The sequence below is a fragment of the Lampetra planeri genome, chromosome 14 (genome assembly GCF_965212315.1).
Source record: "Lampetra planeri chromosome 14, kcLamPlan1.2.h2, whole genome shotgun sequence".
Lineage (NCBI taxonomy): Eukaryota > Metazoa > Chordata > Hyperoartia > Petromyzontiformes > Petromyzontidae > Lampetra > Lampetra planeri.
In genome coordinates, this window is record NC_136120.1 from 14,339,875 (window position 1) to 14,356,874 (window position 17,000).

The following is a 17,000-nucleotide window of genomic DNA, read 5'->3' on the forward strand; positions in this document are numbered from 1 at the left end:
ACGCCTGGCCACGCCGCGTCGCTCATGTTGGCAATTTTGTCAAATTTCATCACCGGAAGACCACACGAACTCTCTCTGCTCAACCCTCTCGTTGCGAGCTCACCTCGACATTGGCATTTGTCTCCTGAGCATCATGTACTGCCATGCGCAAGAACAGAACATACTCAATCCGCCCGCTCACAACACAACCCGCTGTGCGGACAGAGCGCGTGTGGGTTTACCACGTCTCTCCCACATTAAAACCCCCGGTGGCCTGGGCTCAGCCAACTGAGGGTAGATAATCATTGTATCTGTTGGTGGCGAAACAGTCCCTTGGCTAATGTATTATTATCATTATCATAATGACCATCCACACTTCCCCAACACATCATCTTGCACACCCAGCGGCGGTAGGGGTCCGTGAGAGTCTGCACTTCTGATCAAACTGCGGCACCGCCTCAAACGTCATCCGAGTGATTGAGCAGCGGTGAATACATGTGCCGCATTAATTCTAGATTTGAAAATGTACGGCAGCCGAGTGCGGGCAGGTGCACGTGAGTGGCGTGCTCAGTGGACCTGGATGTAGATACGTGCGTTGGACTTGTTTCGCACCGTGCGCAGCCAACCGTGCTAATCGGAGGTGCTCACTGTAGGTGAGAGAGGCACCAGCGCAGTCGGCTACAGGTGAATGCAGTCGAGTTCAAGTCCAGGCGTGACCACCTGGAGGGATGCGGGGGCGGGGGGAGGTCAGGCGGGGGCGGGGGAGGAAGGGTCACGGTGCCGATCGCCGCAGTCGCCGCTCAGAGTCGCGAGCGGCGCACGAGGAGACGCCGCGCGATGTCCGGGAGGAGGCGCGGGGAGCGAGCGACGGAGACGGGGGGCCGGGAGGAGTCGGGAGACGAGGAGGACCCGGGAGATTCTGGGTGCCGAGATGATATCCCGGTCATTGAGCCCATAACAAACGGTGAGGTCATCCCCGTCGCGTCACTCATTCGCTTCATCATCCAATTATCATTACTATCATCCGATCGTCATCATGATCCAATCATCATCATCTCAGTCATCCCCTGTTTGACCTCTGTCCTTGTCATCCACCGGGGCAGGATTATTTCTATTTGCAGGGCTGGGGGCAGCTCCAGGGCTGGGGGCACGGCTGCTCGTGCTGCCCCCCCCCTCACCGCACGACGTCTGTGGGAGACGGCGCGCACATCAGCAGGGGGAGAGTTTGGCGAGAGTTTGGCGAGAGGACATTCTAGGAAAGGGGGGGACGAGGGGGCAGAATTGCAGAGGGGGGATGTGGTAGGGAAATAGAGGTTTCGACTGTGAGTGATAGAGGAGAGAGGGAAGCAAAGCGAGAGCGCAGACTTGGACAGTAGAGGGAGGGGGCGCGGAGGGTCCGTGTGTTGACCAGCGTCCCGTGAGAGGCTGTGGCGATCGCTGAGCGCGGCTCTTCTCGCCGCGTTTACGGCCTCGTAATCGCAGTTTACGGTCGCGGACTCGAGCGCCACCCCGAAGCGCGTGATCTCCCACGGGACCCGTGATCTCTCACGGAACCCGTGATCTCCCACGGGACCCCTGATCTCCCACGGGACTCGGCACCAGCAGCATCGGCGCCTTCAGGCACCCGCTCGCTGACGCCGAGTTCCCCGTGACCCCTGCGTCTCTCCCCTGCGTCTCTCACCTGCGTCTCTTCGACCCAGGGGGGTTGAGCATCACAGCGTGGGGTCTTGGTGGAGCTGCGGTGATGGAGCAGCGAGTTCGCCGCGGAAATGAGAAGTGAAACCGCGGAACACGAACCGAGACACGGAGACTCGTGACGGGGTCTCCGCTGTTTGCCACCGCGATGCGATGTCAGATACCCGCTCCGCGATGAGCGTGGGGGAGTTTTTGAGTCTCAAGGGTGAGGGTATGATGTTGCTAATGTTGATGATAATAATCATGTACATTTGATAATTGCATCATTATAATAAAAAAAGCTACTTATTTACCCAGGAAAGCTACAATGAGCCCAAAGGGTATGTTTCAGGAAGGTCTTGCATTGGATGTTTGGGCAATACCAATTATATGGGGGGTTTATAGCTATGGTCATGCCTTTTAAACTTTATAGAACGTTTCCGTCTTGTCTCCTGCAAAACTGTATGACAGTGACATCTCGGACAGTGGGCGGCTGCGTGTTCCACCTAAATGGATGGGTCAGACGCCCGAGAAGTGTGCGAGTGGGTTGATGATTTAGTGGGTGAGTGAGTGGGTGGGTGGGTGGGTGAGTGAGTGGGTGGGTGAGTGAGTGAGTGGGTGAGTGAGTGGGTGGGTGATTGGGTGGGTGAGTGGGTGAGTGAGTGGATGAGTGATTGGGTGGATGAGTGAGTGGGTGAGTGATTGGGTGGGTGAGTGAGTGGGTGAGTGATTGGGTGAGTGAGTGGGTGAGTGAGTGATTGGGTGGGTGAGTGAGTGGGTGAGTGATTGGGTGGGTGAGTGAGTGGGTGGGTGAGTGAGTGGGTGAGTGATTGGGTGGGTGAGTGAGTGGGTGGGTGAGTGACTGGGTGAATGGGTGGGTAGGTGAGTGAGTTATAGAGTAGGTGAGTGAGTGGGTTGGTGGGTGGGTGAGTTATTGAGTGAGTGGATTGGTGGGTGCGTATACGAGTGGTTAGGTGGGTGGATGCGTGATTTATTGAGTGGGTGAGTGATTATGTTGAGTGGGTGAGTTAGTGGGAAGGTGAGTCGATGGTTGGACGCCGTAAAACTGTGGGAGGCGTCACCCCGATGTTGCCCTGGTGCGGTGAGTTGATCGCGCGTTGCCAACCGCAACTGCTGACAGCTGGGATCGGTGGAGCCTGGTACTGTACCGCTACGTACCGGCCAGATGCGGCAGTGCCAGTTGTTGTGGACACTTGTAGACGGGCACGCGCAGCTCGTGATCGTCACTTTGGTGTCTGCGCTTTGAGGTCTCCTCGCTGCAGCCTCCCTCGAAATCCTGTCCCGCGGGTGCCTCCTCCTCCTGACTGACTCGGTGTCATTCCAAGCGTGGACTTCCCCACGCTGCTTTGCGCTCCTCCACGCAGCTTTGCATTCTTCGTGTGCATGCTTTGATCCGTGTCTGATCCACGTCATGGCGATGTTGCTTTTGTGGGGGTCGACGTCCACCCCACCGCCCTCGCGAGGCAGGTCGGGCGCGACGTCCACCCGTTCCGCTCCCTCCTCCACCTCGTCGGTCAGGTCCCGCCGTCGGGCCCCCACCGACCGAGTGATCGGGCCCCCCGCGCCACACGGAGTTAAACCACTCACCCGTGCACACCACAGCTAACCTGGGGGGGGGTACGAAAGCGCGCACGCTGCGGCCCCGCGTTCACCCTCGCCGCGCATTCCCCCACGCAGCCGCTCCGCACAGGACTCACAGACACCACACCGATGTTCTGTGCTAACTTTTATTCGTGGTGCAAATCCCGCACGCACTGCCCGGAGGGAATATTTGGCGAGAAGAGCCTCGCCTACTGTTCCCCAAATCCCCCGATACTCAGACGCTCTTTCACGTACCTCGCAGCTGTACTCACGGCGTCGCACGACCGCTGTGAGATTCGGAGGGAGGAGAACGAGAGAAAACTTGATCTATCACTCCATCGTAGCAGCACTCGCTGGCATCACACGGATGCTGCGAGCGGCTCGAGAAGGCAAGACGGCGGGGAGTCGGTCTTGGCGGCCAAGAGGTTGAAGACAAGAGACCTGAATAGTCCCGTACTCCACGTTTTACTCCCCTAACTCAAAAGGCCCGGGGTGACGTCGTGCCGCGCGACCAATGGTGCGCCTGCCTCTCAGTATCGCGCACTTGGACCTCGTGCCACGCGGAGCACTGCTGCTCCGCGTCCCCATTGCTCTCCCGTGCTCACTCATTCTAACCTCAGGGTTTGCTCTTCATGCCTAACATTCCACCCTCAGCCCCTCCCGATGTCGTGAATGACTCATTGCGGCTGGCCCAGTGAACCTTTTTGCACCCAGACAACTTTAATCCAACTCAGTGGCACCGCAGTGTGACCTGTCCTGCGAGGATCGGCCAGTCTCCTGGCACCGGGAAATCGCGGGGGACTCTCCTCCTAGGGACCCTTCGGGTGAAAACCCGTCGTGCCAGGAAATCCCCCGCCAGGACACTCCGTGTGTGCGCTGCGTGTGTGTGTGCTCAGTGTGTGAGCTGCGTGTGTGCGCTGCGTGTGTGTGCTCAGTGTGTGTGCTCAGTGTGTGAGCTGCGTGTGTGCTGCGTGTGTGCGCTGCGTGTGTGTGCTCAGTGTGTGAGCTGCGTGTGCAGTGGTGAGTGCTGGTTGAGTGGTGAGTGCTGGGTGAGCGGTGAGTACTGGGTGAGCGGCGAGTGCTGGGTGGAAGATCGGTGATTCTCCTCTGCTTCCCCCTGACTTTTGAACTCCCCCCTAAGACGTCCCTGGCCCTGTTCAAGTCCAGTCTCAAGACGTCCCTCTCGGCCGCCTCCCTCCCCCCCTCTCTCTCGGATGAACACGTCCACTGTGTCCGCGCGGGCTCGAGACACACGTGGTCGCTCCGGACGCCGCACGAGTGCACACTGCATAGCGCTGTCTGCTGCTGAATGCGGACTGTCTGTAGGCGACAACTGCGGACTGGTTGCCGGGTGCGGGATGAGTTGTAGAGTGCTGGGTGTGTGGCGAGAGTGCGATGGGTGTGACGAGTCCAAGGTGAATGCTGAGTGAGTGGTGAGTGCTGGGTGCGGGGTGCTATGTGTAGGATGCGGGGTGCTATGGGTTGGATGCGTGCTATGCGCGTGTTCCTGGCCCCAGGCCGCAGGTGCAGCTGCCGGTCTCGTCACGTGCTCGCCGCGCTGGGCTTCGTGGGGCTGGCCCTGGTGTACGCGCTGCGCGTGAACCTCAGCGTGGCCATGGTGGCCATGGTGAACAGCACCGGGGCTGCGCACCGGGACAACAGCAGCGCCTACTGCCCGCTGCCCGTGCCCAGCAACGGCAGCCGCCCCGCCCAGCTGCCCTCTGTGCGTCACAGACACGCGCACTCAGCGCCACGAGCCTCACCCTGAGCCCGACCCTCACTTTACGCATCCCACCCTGAGCTTGACTACACCTCATGTACACCACATTATCTCTGACCTTCACCTCTGCCCAACCATTCCTGCATCTGACTCCCCCTTTCCCCGCCCAGGTCAACGTTTACAACTGGGATTCGCGAATCCAGGGGTGGATCCTCAGCTCCTTCTTCTACGGCTACATCATCACCCAGGTGCGCTCCGCTCGCTCCTCCCACTCCACCTGCTCCATTTGGTCCACCTCCACCCCACCTCACCGCTGCACTCCACCTCACCGCTAAAGCCCATCTCTCAAGCATCGTCTGTTTTGTATGTTTGCCCCGTGCCTCAAATCGGGTGCGTGCTTCAACATACTGTGCGGGCATCATCTGGCATATTGATTCGGGCCTCCAATAACCTTTCGAAGGCCTTGCCTCTTCCACCCCACTTAACTCCAGTCGCCCCCTCCCACTCCTCCCCACAGGTTCCTGGGGGTTACCTGGCAGGCAGGTACGGGGGCAAGCTGCTGTTTGGGGTCGGCGTCACCTGCACCACGGTGCTCACGCTGCTCACGCCGATTGCCGCACACTTCGGGGTCCCGTGGCTCCTGGTCGTGCGCGTCCTGGAAGGGCTTGGAGAAGTGAGGACTCTTGCGACGGTGGTGGTCGGTGAAATGGTAGTTGAGATGGAGGTGGCTGAGATGGTGGTTGAGATGATTATGGATGTAGGGTCGAACTGTGGGGTTGAGATGTAGAGTTGAGCTATCGGATTGAGTTGTTGGTAGAACTGCGGGGACCTCGTGTCGTCCGCAGGGCGTCACCTACCCCACCATGCACGCCATGTGGGCGCTCTGGGCGCCTCCGCATGAGAGGAGCACCCTCATGAGCATCTGTTACTCCGGTAAGAACACACAGCCGCCTCCACCACCACCATCTGCATCGCCGCCGCCACCACCACCACCACCATCAGCACCACCACCACCGCCATCAGCACCACCACTACCGCGCTCCACCCTCAGAGCTGCTCCTCGCCACTCCCCTCGTGTGCCACGTCCAGGTGGACACTTCGGCACCGTGGTGGCCATGCCGCTGTCAGGGATCATCGCAGACAAACTCGGGTGGCCTTGGATCTTCTACATCTTCGGTACGAGGAGTCGCAGGGCACGGGGGCACGGGGGCACTTGGCATCGTGGTGCCTCCCACGGACAGATTTCACCTGAGATTAGATTTGAGCTCAAGTGAGACTTGACCTTTTTCTAACGTTCAAACCTCACCCAGAACGCAACTGATCTCATCCGATCTGAGAAGCTAAGCAGACTTGAGCCTGGCAACGTACTTGAATGGGCGAATAACCCACATGGCAGGCGTTATTAAATACAAACTGCGGGGAAGTATGCTGAACAGCAGAGAGCAGAACAATTGTTTTACTGTACCGTACTTCCATGCTCTGCGCCAACACCAACCATGAGCCGTATGGCATGGGGAGGCCCTCTTCCATCGGTCGATTGACCAGGGTTGCACCTGAAAGTTGACCTGGAGCGAGGTTTGGCCTCGAGTGAGGTTTCGCCTGGAGCAAGGTTTGGCCTGGAGCGAGGTTTGACCTGGAGTGAGGTTTGACCTGGAGCGAGGTTTGACCTCGAGTGAGGTTTGGCCTGGAGTGTGGCCCGAGGCTTGGCCCCTGCTGGTGTCGTCTGCCCTGCAGGAGGTACCGGGCTGCTGTGGTCCATCGTCTGGTTCCTCTTCGCGTTCGATTCCCCGGAGAGGCACCCGCGCATCTCCGCCGCCGAGCGGGAGTTCATCCTCAAGTCGCTGCAGGCGGAGCGGCAGGTCGTGATGATCGCCATCGTCACCATCGCCATCATTATCATCATCAGCAGCAGCAGAACCAGCATTATCAAGATAATAATCATTGATATTGATTTCGTCATCATCAACATTATCTTGCTTATCACTATCATAATATTCATCATCATCAATAACAAAATCAAATTATCCTCATTCTCATATAAATAGTTGTATTCACCATTAGCATGAACATCATCATAATCATCACCGCCGTCATCTCGCATATCATCATCAGGATAATCAACATATTTATCAACACCATCATAATCATCATCACTATCTTCATTAACTTGACCATCATCATGATCGCCACCATCACCATCGTCGTCTCGTGCTGCACCCGAACCTCCGTCCCTGCTTCCATCGGCGTGGTCACATCACCAGGATGATTGTTACTCACCTGAGCGACGCTCCTCACTCCCGCGTGGTGGTGATGGAGGTGTGCAATAATGCTATTGTATTTTTTTTCATTCCAATATTGAGTGTGTCTATAAGCAGCGTCATTTATGCAACTAGATCGCACATCGGCAAACACGGAGGAGCGCATGAATCACGATGTTTGTCGCCACTTAATGATCGTTTACACACGTAGGATGAAACCGGAGCACCCGGCGCAACCCCACGTATGCGAGGGAGCAACACTCTATCCCACAGAGATAGGTCGGATGATATGAGTCAACTTTTTTGCTAGAGTGCATTCTCCTGGCGAGCCAAGGTACGCCACGTCCTCGACGCCCACAGGAAGGGGGTTTCTCAACTCCCGAGTGTAATCCATCGACCCTCGCTGTTGCCTCCACGTAGAGCTGGGTTACGGCGGTGGTGGGTGGTGAGTGCGCGCTCACCGGGTGAGTGAGTAAACGTTGCCCCTCTCCCCACTCACCGACCCCCGGGCCCCCGTGGCAGGCGAATCACGGCGCGTCCATACCGTGGCGCCACGTGTGGACCTGCATGCCTCTCTGGGCCATCAACGTGGCCATGTTTTGCGGAGGCTGGGGCTTCTACGTGCTGCTCACCTCGCTGCCCACCTACATGAGCACCGTGCTGCACTATGACATGCAACAGGTGACGTGAGGCCAGGGTCGTGTTGCAGGGTCGTGGAGCACGGGGCAGGGTCGTGGGGCACGGGGCAGGGTCGTGGGGCACGGGGCAGGGTCGTGGGGCACGGGGCGGGGTCGTGGGGCACGGGGCAGGGTCGTGGGGCACGGGGCAGGGTCGTGGGGCACGGGGCAGGGTCGTGGGGCACGGGGCGGGGTCGTGGGGCACGGGGCAGGGTCGTGGGGCACGGGGCAGGGTCGTGGGGCACGGGGCAGAGTCGTGGGGCACGGGGCGGGGTCGTGGGGCACGGGGCAGGGTCGTGGGGCACGGGGCGGGGTCGTGGGGCACGGGGCAGGGTCGTGGGGCACGGGGCAGGGTCGTGGGGCACGGGGCAGGGTCGTGGGGCACGGGGCGGGGTCGTGGGGCACGGGGCAGGGTCGTGGGGCACGGGGCAGGGTCGTGGGGCACGGGGCAGGGTCGTGGGGCACGGGGCGGGGTCGTGGGGCACGGGGCGGGTCGTGGGGCACGGGGCAGGGTCGTGGGGCACGGGGCAGAGTCGTGGGGCACGGGGCAGGGTCGTGGGGCACGGGGCAGGGTCGTGGGGCACGGGGCGGGGTCGTGGGGCACGGGGCAGGGTCGTGGGGCACGCGGTTGGTGCACTGCGCCACGAACCCGGCGATCCAAGATGCATTTCTGTTCATGGCAAACATCAGTTGCAATTACCTGGACCGCTCCTGGACCTCACCTAGGTCGACTCAGCCTCAAATGAGTACCTGGTGCGATGTGTAAATATCGCCACGAGGGAGACAAAGGAGGCCGGACGTGATGCTGGCCACCCACTCGCTCGTGTGCCGTACCGGCCTTCATCGGTGCTGGCTAACGGCACTTGTCGCAACAGTCTGATAAAGCTATGAGGTGGATCTTTGTGTGCGAGTGTGTGGTGTGTAGGTCGACTCAGCCTCAAATGAGTACCCGGTGCGATGTATAAACATCACCACTGAGGAGACAAAGGCGGCCGAGCGTGGTGTTGGCCACCCACCCCCTCGTGTGCCGTGCCGGACTTGCTAGGTGCTCGCTAACAGCGCTCGCCCGAACAGCCTGTCAAGACGATACTTGTCTATGGTGTGTGGCAGCAGGGTGTGTTGTACGAATCCCCGCGTGTCTAACCCTCGGCGTGTCCGCGTGGCGCGCCTGACCCCGGCAGAACGGCCTCCTGTCGGCGCTGCCCTACCTGGCGGGCTGGCTCTTCACTGTCGCCGGGGGCGTCGCCGCCGACGCGCTCCGCATCCGCGGCCTCCTCTCCATCACCGCCATCCGCAAAGTGGCGACCACGCTCGGTGCCAGCCTCCTCCCTCCCTTCACTACGAACCATCAGCATCCACCAGTCACCAATCATCATTACCATTAATTACCATCGCCATCATCATCCACCAAATATCAGCAGCAGCAGCAACATATTTCTATCATCATCCATCAATTATCATCATCATCCACCAATTACCATCAACATCGTCAGCAACAATCTACCATCATTACCATCATTCACAAATTACCATCAAAACATCACGAACCAATTACCATCAGCGTCAGCAATTAAATCATCAATCAGTTGTCATCAATCAATCACGATCATCGATCATCGCCATCCTCGTGGCGTTATGTAAAGTCGTTTCCTGTCGCAAGAATGAGTCGTGTCCTTTGTGTTGAGCGTTGTTGTGTTGTTGTTGTTGTGTCTGTGTGGTTTTGTTTGGGTGTGTTCCGTGTTGTTGAGTAGCTTGGTCGATCACTTGTGTTGAGGAGTCTCGCGTCTGTGTTGGGCTGGGTTGTGAGTATTGGTTTGACTGTTGTAGAACTGCTGTCCCCGTGTGTGTATTAGGCTGGGCGTGACATTCTTTGTTGAGTCCTATGTTGTTGTTGTGTCACGGACTCCTCCAGGCCTTGCGGGCCCCTCCCTGTGCCTCGTGGCCTCGGGCTTTGTGGGCTGCAACCACCTCCTCGCCGTGTCCTTCCTCACCTTGTCCGTGGCCTTCGGGGCCTTCACCACAGCGGGCTGTGGCATCAACCAGCTGGACATCGCGCCCCAGTGAGACATAGCCACAGCCTCCACCGCCACGGCCTCCACCGCCACGGCCTCAACGGCAGCCACGTCAAATGCAGAGTGGTGACCACGCACGGTTGGCTGCGTACGGTGCAAAAGAAGTTCAACTTGTATACTTGGACTTGCGACTCGCAGAGAGAGGACGACTCAGAGACGCGAGCAGGAACCACGCACACGGGGTGGGCTTTGGGCCTTGCCAGCCTCTCATGAGTTCAGGGCGGTCTCCTGCACACATTAACATTGAGCTGGCACTCGTCGCCCGTTTACATCCCTGAGCCAGTGGTGGAAACTCGACATTCCGATGGCGGGGGCGAGTCTCGTAGGACAACCACTACTATTGACTTCTCCACAAAGTTCCATACATTTTATTTACCCCCGAGGAAGGGATGATGGGCTGAGTTAAACCCCAACCAGGATTCGAACTCGCAACATTCTGATAGCGAGCTGCTCGCTCTACTGCTGAGCCCCAAGGCCGGCTTCTGATCAATGATTTACCACACGGGCTCGGTTATTATGTGCTAGCAACTCAATAACACGCAAGCCACAATATTACATCACTCAGCGGACGGAATTATGTAACGCCTGTAGAGCACACACAGGTACACACATTAGACAAGAAGCTAATGTAACACTTAATACCGTGGCTCATTTTAGTTGTTGGATTCGGCCACTAAGTCGGCTTCACCCACGAAACAAATTGTGACGTTAGCGGTGTTGGTCCTCACCCTTGGCGGCGATTGTGGCGCGTGCCTGCTCAGGTACGCCGGCGTGCTGCTGGGCATCTCCAACACCTTCAACAACCTGCCGGGCTTCCTGGCGCCCACGCTCACCGGCTACCTGACTGAACACGTGAGAACCACAACCCGAGCCGCCACGGTAACGCCGCGCGGAGCGCTGAAGATCCCTCAAAGGGCGCAGGTGCCACACGGGCTTCGACAAGTCCCTACAAGTGTCTAGACAGAAATATGTGACCAGACGATTTACCGAGTATTCCGCTTTCGTAAACTGATGCAGGACGGTGAAAACACACCTGGAGTCTCTATTTCTGCTCAATGTTCCAATCCCACGTGCTCGCTTTGTGTGCAGCGGCTCGTTAAGTTGCCTCCTCGACTCCAGCTACCGCAGCCGGTTCAAGTCTCCTGCCGTGCAATTCGCTCGAGGCATCGCTCGCCACTTGGGCAACATTCTCTTGCGCGTAAAACCCAAACTCCTCTCGATCTAGCAAGAACATTACTCATCTTAACGTGCCCGCATGCTTGCATGCCCGTGCAGGATACGCTGAAGGAGTGGCATATGGTGTTCTTCATCTCGGCTGGCATCAACATGTTCGGGGCTCTCTTCTACCTGGTGTTTGGATCGGGGAAGCAGCAGAGCTGGGCTCGGGAAGGGGGTCTCGAGGAGGGAGCCTCTCCGGAAGTCTCCTCCGTCGAAGAGGCCGACGGGACGGACGGGTCTGCGACGGAGCAGCGTTGGACACGGCTCAAGTAGAGGTCGGGGATTGACACTAATCCTAACTCTCGACCCTACGGGACACAGCCCCCAATACTGACCCACGCCATGTAAGACACGCCTCGAACCACGGCCCTGCCAGGCATAGCCATGACAATTGAACGGCACCCTGACAGGTGTCTGCTTCAATAAACCTAAATGTGTCTCTAACTCAAATCTGGACCCTTGCCTTAGGCCTGACCCTTCCCCTACCTATACTAACCCTAATGGGTCTAATCTATCACGCTGTCACATTCCTCTATCATAACCATAATCCTGATCAAAAGCCTTACCCCTAACCCTACCAAACATTCACATCAATAGCCACAATCATTACCTCGAACCCTGACCGTGGCACGCACTCCGTGAGACATGTGCAGCCGAGCCGCGCCCGGCAGTGGGTTTGCCAGCGCGATGGATCAAGGTCAGAGTCAAGGTCAGAGTCACGGCCTCACATCTCGCGCATAAATGCGCTACTCCCGGCTCCGTGGAACCCGAGTACCCTTAACCCCGCGCGACTCTAGCTCCGCGATCGCCGCGTGACGCCGCTCAGAGCCGCGCGCACAGCACACGGGGACGCCGCGATGTCTGGGACGAGGCGTGCGGAGCGAGCGGGGACGTTGGACCGAGAGGACTTGGCGGGCACATGTCACGTGGAGAAAGAGCTCTCGTGGAGCCACGAGTGGGCGGGTGAGCTCTGGCTGTGCGCGATCATTTCGAGCATCATCGTGGCGCAATTGTTTTGCTGATACTTATGCTGCGATAGTCATGTGATAAGTGTGCTGCGTGCGGATATGAATGGGTCTTTGTATATGAGTGTGTCTATGTATGAGTGGGTGTATGTATGAGTGTGTTTGTCTTTGTAGTGTGCGTGTAAGTTTGTGTGAGTGGAGAAGCGGTGGCACATTGGATGGCACGCTGTGCTTCGAACCCGGCTCCCTGAGTTTGATTCCCGGTCACGGCTAACATCAGTCGCGAGTTGTATTTGAACGGTGCTGCGCCTCCCCTAAGTTGACTCATCCTTAAATAAATACATGATGTGGTTTGTAAGCTTCAACAGCGGGGAGACAGGCAGCCGGGCGTGGTACTGACCACACCACCCCCTTGTGGGCCATACGAGCCTGAATAGATCTCGCAAACGTAGTTGCCCCTGCGTTCGGGGTATCCTTGATGTTGTGTGTGTGAGAGTCCCGTGCGAACACCAATAGTCTTGACACTGTCGTGTGGGCGGTGTGTGCGGGTGGGTGAGTTGCACTGGTTAACACACTGAGCTAACGAACCCGTTAACCCGAGTTGGATTCCTCGCCGCAGATATCATCAATGACGAGTAGTTCTAGATTCACCCATTCTGGGCCTCTCCTCGTCGGCTCATTCCTAAATAAATACCCGGCACGGCGGATAAAGCACGAAGTGGATCGTGCGCCTGTGAGGGGGGTCTGTGCGCGCCAACTCTGCCTCGCTGAACGACTCCGCGCGCGCGGGTTACAGAACCATCGGCGTGTCATCGCTTCTGCCTCTCACCTGCACAGGTGATTAATTCACTCCCTTCAGCGCCTGTCTCTCCACCTGCCCGTCCTCCTCCGTGCGATCACCGGCTGTGCGCGGCCTCATCGGTCGAGTCAAGGCCACGGCCTCTCCGCGTGACGTCGAAGGTCAAGGCTGGCGCAGGTCGCGAGCAACGGCGATGGCTGATGAGCGCAGAGTGACTGCTTAGCGACAGGAGAGAGCGTCCGCCGTGGCGGGGATGGGACGATGAGATCGGATCGGGTGCAGGTGCTGGGTGGATCGTTGCATCACGAGACCGTGAATGATGGTGACGACTTTAGGAGACCTTCATCCGGATTGACGATGACGACGGTCAGGGCCAGTTATGAGCCCAGATTCGGGTGAGGGTTTTAATAAGCATTGAGGTCAGGTCGGGTCTACGGCTTCTCCGTTCCGCTCTCGGCCCCTGGGTTTCCTGGGACGCAGTGTCCACGGCTGGGTGTTCAGAGCACAATGGGGGTCGTTCAGATCCCCGACTGTCAACTGCTCACCCTCAACCCCTCCCCATCACGGCCGCTGCTGTCTTGGATGAACCCCACCTCTCTGTTGGGTTAAGTGCGAGTGAGTTGATTGAGTGGTATGTGACGTCGCGGGCGACTGTGGATGATGATGATGATGTGTGTACGTCCTTACGAAATAAATCCTCGCCCTACTACAACTGCACAACCGATCATGGTGGGAATGCGCTCGCCGTGTTGATGCAAAGCATCGTCAACTCGGCTCCACCGTGAAAACACAAACCAGGCACACGCGCTGCTGCTGCTGCTCATGGTGGCTAGGTGGTTTCCCACGACAACCACCTACCCACCATCAACCAGTGACAACCACCTACCCACCATGGACCCACGACAACCACCTACCCACCATCAACCCACGACAACCACCTACCCACCATGGACCCACGACAACCACCTACCCACCATCAACCCACGACAACCACCTACCCACCATGGACCCACGACAACCACCTACCCACCATGAACCCACGACAACCACCTACCCACCATGAACCCACGACAACCACCTACCCACCATGGACCCACGACAACCACCTACCCACCATGAACCCACGACAACCACCTACCCACCATGGACCCACGACAACCACCTACCCACCATGGACCCACGACAACCACCTACCCACCATGAACCCACGACAACCACCTACCCACCATGGACCCACGACAACCACCTACCCACCATGAACCAGTGACAACCACCTACCCACCATGAACCCACGACAACCACCTACCCACCATGAACCAGCGACAACCACCTACCCACCATGAACCCACGACAACCACCTACCCACCATGGACCCACGACAACCACCTACCCACCATGAACCCACGACAACCACCTACCCACCATGGACCCACGACAATCACCTACCCACCATGGACCCACGATAACCACCTACCCACCATGAACCAGTGACAACCACCTACCCACCATGAACCAGTGACAACCACCTACCCACCATGAACCCACGACAACTACCTACCCACCATGAACCAGTGACAACCACCTACCCACCATGAACCAGTGACAACCACCTACCCACCATGAACCCACGACAACCACCTACCCACCATGAACCAGTGACAACCACCTACCCACCATGAACCCACGACAACCACCTACCCACCATGAACCCACGACAACCACCTACCCGCCATGAACCAGTGACAACCACCTACCCACCATGAACCCACGACAACCACCTACCCACCATGAACCAGTGACAACCACCTACCCACCATGAACCCACGACAACCACCTACCCACCATGAACCAGTGACAACCACCTACCCACCATGAACCCACGACAACCACCTACTGACCATGAACCCACGACAACCACCTACCCGCCATGAACCCACGACAACCACCTACCCGCCATGAACCAGTGACAACCACCTACCCACCATGAACCCACGACAACCACCTACCCGCCATGAACCAGTGACAACCACCTACCCACCATGAACCCACGACAACCACCTACCCGCCATGAACCCACGACAACCACCTACCCGCCATGAACCCACGACAACCACCTACCCGCCATGAACCCACGACAACCACCTACCCGCCATGAACCAGTGACAACCACCTACCCACCATGGACCCACGACAACCACCTACTGACCATGAACCCACGACAACCACCTACCCGCCATGAACCCACGACAACCACCTACCCGCCATGAACCAGTGACAACCACCTACCCACCATGAACCCACGACAACCACCTACCCGCCATGAACCCACACCAACCACCTACCCGCCAAGAACCAGTGACAACCACCTACCCACCATAAACCCACGACAACCACCTACCCACCACAACCACCTACCCACCATGAACCCACGACAACCACCTACCCACCATAAACCCACGACAACCACTTACCCACCATGAACCCACGACAACCACCTACTGACCATGGACCCACGACAACCACTTACCCACCATGAACCCACGACAACCACCTACCCACCATGAACCAGTGACAACCACCTACCCACCATAAACCCACGACAACCACCTACCCACCACAACCACCTACCCACCATGAACCCACGACAACCACCTACCCACCATGAACCCACGACAACCACCTACCCACCATGGACCCACGACAACCACTTACCCACCATGAACCCACGACAACCACCTACCCACCACAACCACCTACCCACCAACAACCCACGACAACCACCTACCCACCATGAACCCACGACAACCACCTACCCACCATGGACCCACGACAACCACTTACCCACCATGAACCCACGACAACCACCTACTGACCATGGACCCACGACAACCACTTACCCACCATGAACCCACGACAACCACCTACCCACCATAAACCCACGACAACCACTTACCCACCAACAACCCACGACAACCACCTACCCACCATGAACCCACGACAACCACCTACCCACCATGGACCCACGACAACCACCTACCCACCATGAACCCACGACAACCACCTACTGACCATGGACCCACGACAACCACCTACCCACCATGGACCCACGACAACCACCTACCCACCATGAACCCACGACAACCACCTAACCACCATGAACCCACGACAACCACCTACCCACCATGGACCCACGACAACCACCTACCCACCATGAACCCACGACAACCACCTACCCACCATGGACCCACGACAATCACCTACCCACCATGAACCAGTGACAACCACCTACCCACCATGAACCCACGACAACCACCTACCCACCATGAACCCACGACAACCACCTACCCACCATGGACCCACGACAATCACCTACCCACCATTAACCAGCGACAACCACCTACCCACCATGAACCCACGACAACTACCTACCCACCATGAACCAGTGACAACCACCTACCCACCATGAACCAGTGACAACCACCTACCCACCATGAACCCACGACAACCACCTACCCACCATAAACCCACAACAACCACCTACCCACCACAACCACCTACCCACCATGAACCCACGACAACCACCTACCCACCATCAACCCACGACAACCACCTACTGACTATGGACCCACGACAACCACTTACCCACCATCAACCCACGACAACCACTTACCCACCATGAACCCACGACAACCACCTACTGACCATGAACCCACGACAACCACCTACCCACCATGAACCCACGACAACCACCTACCCACCATGAACCCACGACAACCACCTACCCACCATGAACCCACGACAACCACCTACCCACCATGGACCCACGACAACCACCTACCCACCATGGACCCACGACAACCACCTACCCACCATGAACCCACGACAACCACCTACCCACCATGAACCCACGACAACCACCTACCCACCATGGACCCACGACAACCACCTACCCACCATGGACCCACGACAACCACCTACCCACCATGGACCCACGACAACCACCTACCCACCATGGACCCACGACAACCACCTACCC

General features: G+C 57.9%; 2 protein-coding genes across 4 annotated transcripts in view; one reads left to right on the plus strand and one right to left on the minus strand.

Moving 5' to 3' along the window:
- ENOSF1 (enolase superfamily member 1) overlaps positions 1 to 1,969 on the minus strand; it is a 21,112-nt gene extending 19,143 nt beyond the window's left edge. For all 3 annotated transcript variants that reach the window (XM_078600680.1, XM_078600681.1, XM_078600679.1), the window contains exons 1-2: positions 1,661 to 1,969; positions 556 to 699 (exon numbers count right to left, since the gene is read on the minus strand). The gene's annotated coding sequence lies outside the window, so the exon portion shown is untranslated. The remainder of the gene's footprint in view (positions 1 to 555; positions 700 to 1,660) is intronic.
- Positions 765 to 13,684, plus strand: LOC144722425 (sialin-like). Its single transcript, XM_078600675.1, has 12 exons — positions 765 to 943; positions 4,773 to 4,978; positions 5,146 to 5,223; positions 5,493 to 5,648; positions 5,821 to 5,908; positions 6,065 to 6,151; positions 6,710 to 6,834; positions 7,756 to 7,914; positions 9,092 to 9,224; positions 9,823 to 9,970; positions 10,744 to 10,834; positions 11,258 to 13,684. The coding sequence occupies exons 1-12, from the start codon at positions 817 to 819 to the stop codon at positions 11,471 to 11,473; spliced, it is 1,614 nt and encodes a 537-aa protein (XP_078456801.1). The 5' UTR covers positions 765 to 816; the 3' UTR covers positions 11,474 to 13,684.
- Positions 13,685 to 17,000: the final 3,316 nt, after the last annotated feature.